Here is a 12,555-nt window from a genome sequence, read left to right as displayed (position 1 = left end):
TCATATTAATAGATCCTATTTTTAGACTCTCCATTAGAAAAGGAAAATAAAATGAGAAAAAAAAATAGGAAAACATAAAGAGGGGACAGCTTAAGATGGAAAGGAAAACATACCCCTTGTGCCATTAAACCGGTTTACGTACTTTAGTCACACCTCTTCTTTTCTTTAATTTTGTCACCATTTTCCTTATACTGAGTCTCTGTATTTTAACAGCCGAGGTAATGAATTTATCAATATCAGGAAAATGGCTTTTCACCTCAACTGTCTGACCAAATGTCTTGTCTAGAAAATCATTTATTTCCGTTAGAGTATACAACTGACCATCTCCTCCCTGAGAAGAAATATCTGACATCTCAGAATGACTTTAATCATAATTCTCCTCTTCATCATCACTGCTTTCTTCCTTTTCATTATGTCTTATTCTTCCTTCCTCCTGTGAATCAGGAAGGCAACTCTCACTTACAATGCTCTTAACAACAACCTCAGGTGCACACGTAGCTTCAGCTACATCGCTTATTTGACTTTCTTCCCTTATACACACAACCTCATCAGTTATATTTCTAGATTCTTCAGCATCTCTTTGATCAACAGCTTGTGCTTCCACTATTGGCAAAACGATCTCAGTTTCGTTAAGACGTTCGTTTCTGTCATTCTGTTTTTATTTGGACAAGCATGTTTCTTATGTCCAATATTTCCACACTGAAAACATTTCAGACTTCCAGTATTCGCATAAATCATATAAGACTTTCCTTCATACTAGAAAGGAAATATCCAAAGACGGTGCATCTAGAAACAAACACCTGACGTCTAAACGAAAGCACATGTTTCAGCGCTTGATTCATACACCCTTGCGGAATCAATTTTATTTCGCTAGCAAGCTTTCCGAACCGAAGAAATTCTTGTTCAATTTCAACATTTGGAATAAACGGTGGTACATTGAAAACAACAACCTTTGTTGAAAGCGAAACCAGCGGGGAAATAACACAAAACGCCACTTACCCACTGTCATGAACTCTCATGGACATGGCGTGGGAACCCAAGTGCAGGCAGAAACAGACGGTAGAGGTGGTAACAAAGACTTTTATTTAAACAATAACAAGACTAAACAAACAAGCAAAACAAAAACCCACGAGGGGGAAAACAGGACAGGATAAAAATATAAACTTTAACAATGACAAGAACACTGACTGCCTAAGACTACAAAACAAACACTTGAAGTAAACACTAAACTAGACTTACTAACATTAACAGGATAACAGGAACTCTGGAGGACAGGTAAGAGACTCACAAAAGACACCAGCATACACAGACCAAACGGGAACAGGTACACGGGCAAGAAACAAGTACAGCAAACAATGCACGAGCACAGGACAATGAAACATGAGGACTCTTTATAGGGGAGACAGACACAGGATCATAACGAGAAACAGGTGCTGCGGATTAGCACTAAGGAGAGGCTGACGAGGAACGTGATGCAGGGAACAATGATGAGACACGAGAAAGAACTATGTCTTTCTCACAAAAAACCATCAGGCAATGCCATGGCTCCACTTGAGACAGGAATAAAACATGACATGGTAGTGGAACCATGACACCCACACGCCGCTCTCAATCAATTGGCCAACCAACCTTTGCTCTTTCAAGAATATCACAACGGCTTTATTCATCCTTGAGGCTGAGAAAATATTTCCAAATCCAATTTGTTCGCCCACAGCGACGAGTATATCCTCAACAGATGCACCTGTCTGAGGTATACACATAACTCCATGGCGGAGTGAAAGTGAGGAGTCCATTCTCACACTCCGCCTCAAAGTAAAAAGAAAAAAACGCTACCAAAGAAAAAAGACAGAAATAAACATTAAAGAAAACCCCCAAAAAGTTTTTTGCGCCATGCATACACACACAGAGAGAGAGAGAGAGAGAGAGAGAGAGAGAGAGAGAGGGAGAGAGAGGGAGAGACAGAGAGAGGGAGAGGCAGAGGGAGAGAGACAGAGAGAGGGAGGGAGAGAGAGGGAGAGACAGAGAGAGAGAGAGAGAGAGAGAGAGAGAGGGGGAGAATTTTAAATACACCTTTATTTTAAACAATAAGGTGTTCACAATAAAATTACAAACTCACAAAACAAAAACAAATATAATACACACAGAGAGAGAGAGAGGGAGAGAGAGAGGGAGGGAGAGGGAGGGAGAGAGGTTGAGAGGGAGAGAGAGAGAGAGAGAGAGAGAGAGAGAGAGAGAGAGAGAGAGAGAGAGAGAGGGAGAGAGAGAGGGAGGGAGAGGGAGGGAGAGAGGTTGAGAGGGAGAGAGAGCCTCTAATATTTTAATATTTTCTCCCTAACTGTATTAATGCAAACAAAAGCTCACAAAGGCACTTTTTCGTTTAAAAAACCTGTATATGAAGTCACCCAGAGAGAGACGAGACAGATGCTGAATGACACTGAGTTAAATCTCTAGATAGGAGTTGCTGAAGCTTCATAAGAAACCTTGAGATGGAATACAACCGGTATACTTCAAATATCTTTCTTTTAAATGAGAGTTTTAAATTCATGGAAGTCATCTGTTAGGCCCTGTTCACATTTTACATCTTTTTTGTGAGTGGTGCTCTTTTATGAAAAAAATATTAACTTCTTTATAGAAATGCATTCAAAAGTTATTTAAAGGGAAAATTAAACTTACATTTATACAAAACTGTGCACCAACGGGCGTTTCGGCCATCATTGAATTTTTTGAGCTTGAACCTTCTCAACCAATCACGTTACTCGCATGGTGTTATAGAAATGACAGATCATCATTAACTGTGAAAAAGGTGTTTCGCGAAGGGCGTTTTTTTTATGAAAAGTTGAACTTTTATTCACATTTAAAAGATGCACTGAGCTTCAGATAAAGATGTTAGCGCTGGCTTTTAAATAACTCCATAGGATTATAATGTAAACAGACGCTAGCCGAGTGTGAACACGGCCGTAGGTTTCTCTAACTTCTCTGGACCGTGTGGGATTGAGAGTTGGTCACTGTCGTGTGGAGTTTCCACGGCCCCAGTCAGTACTGCCGCATCTCATTCTGTCTTTTCAAGAACGCAAGGTTATGATCAGACATGAGACCCCTTTTATACATCATAGCTCTAAGGTAACAGCACAGAAAAAAATTTAAATCCTCACTCTGCTTTATAATGTGCGTGTTTAGCTTGCCCCTTGTTACCACATTCTTCACAGTTTATGTAAATCTATTTAGGAATGTTCAGAAACCTGAATGACCTCCACTGGTGTGCAGCAGCAACAATAGCCTTCATTCTTGTGACCACGGGGATTGCAAAAATATGCAACAGGATAGAATTAACCCTGCCTTTAAGACATATGACAGGGGCAAACTTTTTTTCTTACATTTATTAGTTATCAAAAGCAACATATTAACGCATACATTTTTCAGATTAAAAATATTTAACGCAATTAATGCAACTAGCTTAGCTTAACATTAAACCATTTAAGCAGGTTTGGAAAGGGTGTATAGATAGACATTGTCTAGCTGTGCCGTGCGGCTATACGGAGGGCTTCTGCTCTCTTTGAATCTCTGTCATTGAATCTCTTGTCAGACTGTCTTGAATGAACAAAAACAAACAGAACAAACAAAAGGTCTGCTTCTGCCGAGATTTGTGAGTTTGCGTCAGATGGACACTCCTCTATCCCATGATGCCAAGGAGCTGCGCAACGGTCACATTACCCTAAGTATTGATTAATACATTTCTCATGACTAAATGAGGTTTTTATTAACGCAGATGTACAGGCTGCCCACAGCACAGGTGTGTCTGAAAAACGTCTGCTAAACATCTGGAAAACATCTGCTGTGTAAGAACATCTGATAAACATCTTATTAAGAGAAGTTTTACTTAGTTACCGATAAGGATCGATGACTCATCAATCTGAGCACCCTTATTCAATCGCTATAATTAATGATAAAATGAAGAGAAAATAATTTCATAGAGACATCAGTAGTAGCTACTGATATCAGTGACACAAGTTTTTATTATTTAAGATTAAAGTCTTTATGTTGTTTCTGCATGAATTTGGTGCTCAAACATGAAATTGTTACAATCTTAATGCATATTTTAGAACAATAATGTCATGTAAAATTAATTGAGATTTCCCAAAAATATGCAATTAATTATTGTTCATTTATATGTAAATATATCATTTACAGCACAAATATTTTGTAACATTCAAAAAGTTTCGCGTTAGATTCAACGTTCCAATAGTATACTTATCTGGCAGCAAAGTTCAACATTAAGCGAACTAATGCACAAAAATGAACCGTCACATGTTTATTTCCAGCAAAACACCAAATTGAATATCTGGACTATTACACGTGACGGTGCAGTCACCATGAGGCATGTATGATAGAGCCTCAGCCTTAAGTCTGCTTTCCCAGGAGACTTAAAGAACAATGTGTTGATTGTTTCACATGGCTGCAATGACACGTTTGAATTATGGTGTGTTTTTAAGGTAAACTCATTCACTGTTTTATATCGTTAAGTGATTTCAATTATTATTAACAGACTGTTTGTGTAACACTGTCTAGAAGCAGTTTATTTGACCCTTTACATATAATACAAAATCATTGTTCTTTTGAACTTTAATGGAAGAATTGAAGACCTACTGTCGCATGGGTTAGATTTGATTTGATTTCATCACTTTATTTGGTCAACGATTTGACTAATGCATTATGTCAGGAAAACAAAATGAAGAATGCTGTTTTAAGAGGTACTGGATGAAGCTTAGCAAACACTATCTCATAGGATTGTCATCTTGAATGAAAGTGTACAATAAAGTTGTTTATGAACACATGAATGAGTTGAAATCAACGCACAATCAGATATTTTGTGTACTCCATTGCGTCACAGTTTAACTGTGTGAAAGCCTTAAATGGTGAAAAGTAAATCCTATTTCAAGGCATGACAGCTTTCAGCATAATGGGACTGTTGTGTAGCACAGATTGCCATTGGCTGTAAAAGAGATTAAAGTTAGCTGGTGTATAAAAACCCACGAACACTGACAGCTCTGCCCAAAAACTGACAAGAAACACTTGTGTTGCCGAGTTTTGCTGCCCAGGGAACAATCATGGTCAGCCGGTGAGTGACTCATTTTCTTCCCTCAGACAAGTGGCCAAAAGATATTTCTTGATTTATATTTGTTCCATTTGCAAAAACTTCTGTTGCTCTATTGAGTTGTCTAGAAAATGTTTTTTTCTACAGTTTCGAACACCCTGCTGGAGGCTATAAAAAAATCTTTGAGACTGTGGAGGAGCTGAACGAACCTCTGCCAGCAACGGTCACTGGTAAGGTTTCATCTTGTGTTTTTGATATGGACAGAAATGAAGCTGGAGATGAGTTCCATGAGTGTCACCACACAGACAACACACGTGCTGACATCTTGAAGGCCTTGAGAGACTCTTTTTCTTTTTCTTTAGGTCGCATTCCCTCGTTTATAAAAGGGAGTCTGCTGCGTCTGGGTCCCGGTTTGTTTGAGGTGGACTCTGAGCCTTTCTATCATCTTTTCGATGGCCAGGCCCTCATGCACAAGTTTGATTTCAGCAATGGACAGGTCACATACGTCCGCAAGTATGTCGGATAATCTTAAATAAATGTCAAATTTATGTAAATAAATCTTCATCAGTGACATTTGTTTTGTTACAGGTATGTCAAGACGGACGCTTATGTGCGAGCTATGACAGAGAAACGTGTGGTAATTACTGAGTTCGGCACCTGTGCCTACCCAGATCCCTGCAAGAATATCTTCTCCAGGTCCCCTGACTGCATTCACACAAACAGTTGTCGAAAACATGGCGTTTAGCATGAACAGCAGATTTCATTGTATTAATCTGTCTCTCCATTTGTGATGTTTGTTGAATTCCACAGGTTCTTCTCGTACTTCAAGGGTGTTGAGGTCACAGACAACTGTCTGGTCAACGTTTACCCTATCGGAGAGGATTTTTATGCAGTAACAGAAACCAATTTCATCACCAAAGTAAATGTGAATACTTTGGAAACCTTGAAAAAGGTAATATGAGTATGAATCGTCCGGCGTGGTGTAACCCTAAAAAGCTGTTTGTGAAGGAATATTTCTGTCTTCCTCCAAAAGGTTGACATGTGTGACTATGTCAATATTAATGGGATAACAGCCCACCCCCATATTGAAAGAGATGGCACAGTGTACAACATTGGAAACTGCATGGGGAAAGGAGCCACGCTTGCCTATAATATCGTGAAAATCCCACCAATCCAGAAAGGTAAAAGTGATCACGCAATCGTGTAATGACACTTCCAGGTCTGGTGATCTTTTCAACTAAAGCAACACTTCATTTGGATGAACTGAAATCAGCTTAATGTTTCAGACAAATCTGACCCGATTGAAAAATCGAAGGTGGTTGTGCAGTTCCCAAGTGCTGAACGGTTTAAGCCGTCCTATGTGCACAGGTAAGCAGCACTGAATTTATCAAAACACTTTTAAGGTCAACAGATATCCTACTGGTCTCCTGAGAGTACAGTCCCCCTGACTTTTAATTCACCTTCATGTTTGGCAAACCTTCAAGACATTGCAGTCTTTGTGTTATTGTTATACTGTTCACACACTAAATTACCAGTAATAATGCCTACGCTGACTGAATGATTAGTTTCCTCATGTCTTTGTCATTTAAGCTCTCATAAAATGAACATGAATGTATTTTGAGCAATACTTAACAGAGTTTGGAGTAAAATTCTGACACTGAACTTTAAAATCTTTTGACTGAAACTGCTTTTGGTAACACTTCTGTGACCGGTCTCTTTTTCTTTGTCTAGTTTTGGAATGACAGAGAACTACTTTGTTTTCGTGGAGACACCTGTTAAAATCAATCTCTTAAAATTCTTGAGTGCCTGGAGTATTCGAGGATCCAACTATATGGACTGCTTTGATTCTGATGAGGAAAAAGGCGTATGTCATCCTTTTAATCCTTAAAAAAGTAACGCATTACGTTGTGAAAAGTAGCGCGGATCACTTTTTCATACCTGGCTGATGACGTGGCTGTTTTCAGTGTTTAACACTAATGCATTCAACAGTATATTCTAAAGCCTATAACTGTCATGAAGTGCCTGAAGCAGAACCAAGATGCAGACAGCTCTTTAACAAAACTCATTTATAAAACAGAATGGAAACTAGACTGAATAGAAAAATCTGTTGAGGAGGAGGAAAAAAAACCAGAACATAACAGGATAAACACAAAACTAAACTTTAAACTAATGAACTTACATGGCAGCAGAATAACAAAACGGTCCAGCACAAGACAGAAAACAAATAGGGAAGGTAACTAAGGGGAGGTAACGAGGGCAACAGGTGAAAGGCCTAAACTAATGATGGGATAATGAATAAGGAAACGACGGGGCGGGGCTACGGTGGAGAACGGGAGAGCACATGGTTTCCAAAACAAAACACAAGAAACGGGGCTGTCATGATCCTGCCGGCTAGAACAGTAACATACTGTACACTTTCATTCGCTTTGAAATAACACATTTCCTAAACCTTAGCTGTGTATGCCATGCAAAAGATGTTTTAAAGCAATATTATAAGCACAACTAAACACAATTAATAAAGTAAAATTTGAGAGAATAGGTTAAAATAGGGTTTTGTAAAAAAGAATATGGCCTATATCTCTGAGAAATGTATTCATAGGGTTGACCTATTACATTTAGGTGGCAGAGAAAACATCTATACACGTGTACAAACAAACACAGGACTTATCTATCCCTCTTTTTTATCAAATGTAATGTGCAATTTCTAATTTGACATCTCTCAAATTTGTAAAATCTGTCATTAACTCACCCTTCCAAATTCCTTTATGAACAAGCAACTGAATTGATTACTCTCTGTTAATTAGCATCAAAGCATTTGCATAACTCGTAATTGTTAACTGTTACATAAGTAAAAAAGTCTCAAATATTGAAGTTTACATTTATAAAGTAACTGAGTTATTTCACTTGTTACTACATAAAGTAATCTGAATACCTCTGACACCTGACCCCCAACACTGTTCATACATCATTCTTCAATGCCCTGATGTGTCGGATGTGTGTGTGAATCTGTATGTTGACACTTGAACTGTTCTGTCAATTCATACAGACGTGGATTCATATCGCAAGGAAGCATCCAGGAGAGTACATCGACTATAAATTCAGAACCTCAGCGATGGGTCTTTTTCATCACATCAACTGCTACGAGGATGCGGGCTTCATTGTTTTTGATGTGTGCGCATGGAAAGGGTAACTAAAGCAGAATGCTGACAGAAAGCGTTAAAGCAAAGCTTCATGTTGCTTCGAGTTTGAAAGACAAACGTCTCTCATCGTTCAAAAGCATTTCTTATACTATACGTTCAATTGAACTGTTATACCACTGTTATTATTTGTCTGTGACAACAACTGCTTTTCTGTCTGCTGTTGTTTTTTTCCAACAGCTTTGAATTTGTCTACAATTATTTGTGGCTGGCAAACCTCCGTGCCAACTGGGAAGAAGTGAAGAGGAATGCCATGATCGCTCCTCAACCGGAAGTGAGGCGATACGTCATTCCTCTGGACCCCTACAGGGTAAATATGTCTCTATAAATACTGTCAGCTGCCGCCAAATGATGTTCTGTTTGTTTAACGATGACCAAACTCTGTCAAAATGAACATTTGCACAGATCTAATCTGCACCAACAAGCTTGCATTCTTTTATCTCCAACAAGATCATTAACATCAGACACCTCCACATGATCTGCACCTTTTTTTCCAGCACTGAAGCAGATTTTTTTAACACAACATTCTTGTTGTTCTTGATATTTTTCACAGGAGGAGCAGGGCAAAAACCTCATCTCTCTACCCTACACTACCGCTACTGCCACAATGCGCGCCGACGGGACCATTTGGCTCGAGCCAGAGGTGCTTTTCTCTGGTCCTCGCCAAGGTACAAACTAGACACTGAGCAACATGGTTATTGATGACGGACATAATAAAATCTTCACGCACACCTTTGTTTTACATTTCAAAGCTTTCGAGTTTCCTCAGATCAACTACAAAATGAACAACGGAAGGAATTACACATACGCATATGGACTGGGCCTCAACCACTTTATCCCTGACAGGGTATGAACAGTGCCAAATCTTTAAAATTGCTGAAAAGGAACATGCTCTATAGACCGTCTGATGATTTCTAGATTTGCAAGCTGAACGTGAAGACCAAGGAGACGTGGGTGTGGCAGGAGCCAGACTCGTACCCCTCCGAGCCGCTGTTCGTCCAGACGCCTGACGCGGTGGATGAGGATGATGGTGGGTGAGGTTGAAGTCATATTATGTGTTATGTCCAGCATGTGTTCTGTAATGCCTGTGTTCTTCTACAGGTGTTATATTGACGGTTGTGGTGGCGCCTGGAGCGCAGAGACCGACATATTGCCTGATCCTAAATGCCAAGGACCTGTCCGAGGTCGCAAGGGCAGAAGTTGACGTCATCTCACCAGTTACTTTTCACGGAATGTACAAACCTTAAAGTGGCCGGACCCACTAAGAACAGAGTGTTCCCAAACCAGAAACATTTTAATCCAGCATAATGACATTGTAAAGAGAATAAAATGATCACGTTGACTAGTTTTATCGTTTTCTTTCTTGAAATGCCACATTAACGCAGCATCTTACTGTACATGATGCATGAGATATGAACCCTTCGGTGCTCTTAAGTGCACACTTTATCTACATTAGGATATTTTCTCTGAAAACCAAGAACAGCTCAGAAAAATATTATTTTGAAAGAAAGGCTCAAGTAGTGTGTAAGCGATTCATAATGTGTACACAGTCCAATATACACCAGCAGATCAAGTTTCAGAGATGGACTCTTCTACTTCTCTCGAGCCCAGGGTTATTAATAAGCACAGCGCTAAGTTTGTGGGGTGAGTTTGCAGTGCAATGAAGTAAATGAACGCAAGGGTACTACTGTAAAATATCTGTGTTATAGCCTGCTGTTTGTTATGCTGAATCAGCTATTACAGTATGTGTACAATAGAACATGAGTACATAACAGTAGATTGTTACATACCAGTTCTCATTTCTAAAGGTTGGAATTATACACCGTCACTGTAAATCCACTCAAATTAGGCTAGACTCTCTGTATAGTCTCTCTCGTTGTTAAACCGTGGTTTATCACATGATCAATGACTGTGGCCCTAATCTCATTCAAGGCCAGTCTTCTTGTTCCTCGTCTACCTCCTCTTCCTACCCTTCCAACTCCTCTTCCTTATTCAAACTCTCCCTCGTCCTCTGGCTCTCCCTCCACCTCCCTTTACTCTGTCTGCATTGGTTGCACTTCTGATAACTCCCGCTGGTTTCATTCTCTCACTTTTTTATCCCAGACAATTTTATCCCCTCCTCCGCCGAACACTTAATAAAAGTTTTATCTCTGCGTCTGACCACACGACGCCTCTCTCTGCCATGTTTATCACTGTCACTACAGATTCACTCTGTATAACCAGTGATTAACGGTCACATGACGTGACAGACACGCGATGTGTTCCACAAGGGATATATCGCCCTCAGAAGGGACCTTCGGAAAAGGGGACACCATACAGAACGTCACTCCAAATAAATGGAAAATGATGTTGTTTTTATTGCTCCTTTTGCCAAGCCAACATTTTTGACACTATAGGGCCACATTGTGGAGTACTACCTTACATGCATAAGAACTTGTGTTATATTTATTTAAAGGTTAAATATGTTTTGCGGTGCCAGGCAAATTTGATTTGGTGGCACAGGGTCCAAAATGGCTCTGTTGGTCGCTTAGGTTGCCGACACCTGTGCTAGACACAGTAGAACCTTGCAGACAGGTGTGTTGAGGCAGGTTGGAGCTAAACTCTGCAGGACACCAACTCTCCAGGGCTGAGTCTGGGGACCCCTGATATGACGAATGTAGAAATATCTGTTCAATTATTTCTATATCTTCCTTTGTTCTTCCCACCGTGTTACAGTGCTAAAAACTAGAATATAAGTAATTCATTATTTTATGGGTTTTCAAACTTTTTTGTCAGATTTAAGTAAATATTTCAGATAATTTAATAACACGTGTTTTACTTTAAAAACTTGTCTTTGTTTATCATTATTTTATCTATCAGTATTATTTCACATAATTATTGATATAAAGTAACCTGTAACATTTATTTGCAGTTCTTATATATACACACACACGTGTAGATAGATACAAACTCATCAATCCCCTGCAATTCCCTCACAAACCACCAGGGGTTCACAAAACCCTCAATTATTGAACCTAAAATGTGCCATTTTTAAAGAGTTTCAAGAATTGGACAAAAAACTTTTTCTTGATTGACAATGTAATTTATTCCCAAACAGTTTTCTTTGTTGAAAAGTAATAAAAACAAATAAGCTCAACAAACTTTTGATTAAAAGCTTTTGATTAGACATGATTTGATATGCTTGGCAAAAATAATGCATTTCATAGAAGAAGACATAGCAGCTGCACTATCTGATGTAGTCCTATGTATAGAAAAGGTTCAGATCAAAGCAGGAGTACTGTTTGAACGACAATGAAATAAGGGAATTAACTATTGTTTTATTGCTCCTGTATGACATTTCGCTTATTGCTTCCTGAACTCTCTGCAAGTCGCTTTGGATAATAGAATCTGCTTAATGACTAAATATAAATGAGCAATGTATATATTCAAAATGTAAATATTAAAAGCAAATTTCAAAATGTCCATCCAGTGATGTACAGCAGACAGTAAGAGCACATCACAATACCTAAAAGCAGTCATTACACATTGTAATGATAAGGTTCTATCTGCACTCTGAGCTGTTTTGATTCATTCCATATGGCAAAATAAAAGTCCCTTTCATACATTAAAAATATATGTGACCTGTAAAAACCCAGCTAAAGTCATTTTTTTGTGATTTACCGTTTTCTAAATTAAACATTGTTAAAATATAGTCTTGAAATCTTTGACTATTTGGGATGTAACAATATCATGGATTTCCTGTTTTTCGCAAAATTGTCTCAATATTACCATGGTCACATGACTGTATGAAACGATAGGTCTTCCAGGCCTAACATAGAGAACATTATAAAAAATAGTAGATGTTACCTTGTTCAAGGTCCATCTGGTGCAATCATTTTATTTTATAAAAGGTATTTTTAGGTCATTTGACCCATCTCATACTATACCTCACACCTCTAAGATACCTCTATGATTAGAGGATAAAGTGAAGAGCATGTGTTATTTTAAATAATGCAATATATCTTCATCTCCTAACTAGATGTTGACACTTTAGACTGAATTTCACACGCTCACATGTTCTAAATGTACAATATCAAACTCTTCTCAGATTTGTGAATGCAGTTTTTTGGAACCTTCTTATTCTAAAAAATTCACTCTCTGTTTAGAATCATAAGGGCTCTATCACAAACACATTAGATTTAAAACATAAAATTAGAACCACATGGGAGTATGAATAGGTAGAACCTCAAAATTTCCTTAAAATAATCCCAGAAACCATCACACAAT

The 12,555-nt window shown here is 38.6% G+C and overlaps 1 protein-coding gene across 1 annotated transcript; it reads left to right on the top strand.

Annotated features, from left to right (window-relative positions):
- Positions 1-5,105: 5,105 nt before the first annotated feature.
- On the top strand, positions 5,106-9,579 carry rpe65a (retinoid isomerohydrolase RPE65 a). Its single transcript, XM_056744061.1, has 14 exons — positions 5,106-5,116; positions 5,240-5,322; positions 5,455-5,605; positions 5,681-5,788; positions 5,903-6,044; positions 6,126-6,273; positions 6,379-6,460; positions 6,824-6,956; positions 8,139-8,278; positions 8,470-8,599; positions 8,843-8,957; positions 9,042-9,136; positions 9,208-9,319; positions 9,391-9,579. The coding sequence occupies exons 1-14, from the start codon at positions 5,106-5,108 to the stop codon at positions 9,534-9,536; spliced, it is 1,596 nt and encodes a 531-aa protein (XP_056600039.1). The 3' UTR covers positions 9,537-9,579.
- The last annotated feature ends 2,976 nt before the right edge of the window (positions 9,580-12,555 follow it).

The sequence above is a fragment of the Triplophysa dalaica genome, chromosome 3, assembly GCF_015846415.1.
Source record: "Triplophysa dalaica isolate WHDGS20190420 chromosome 3, ASM1584641v1, whole genome shotgun sequence".
In the NCBI taxonomy this organism is placed as follows: domain Eukaryota; kingdom Metazoa; phylum Chordata; class Actinopteri; order Cypriniformes; family Nemacheilidae; genus Triplophysa; species Triplophysa dalaica.
Note: the sequence above shows the minus strand (reverse complement) of the source record. Positions and strands in the feature narration are given on the sequence as shown.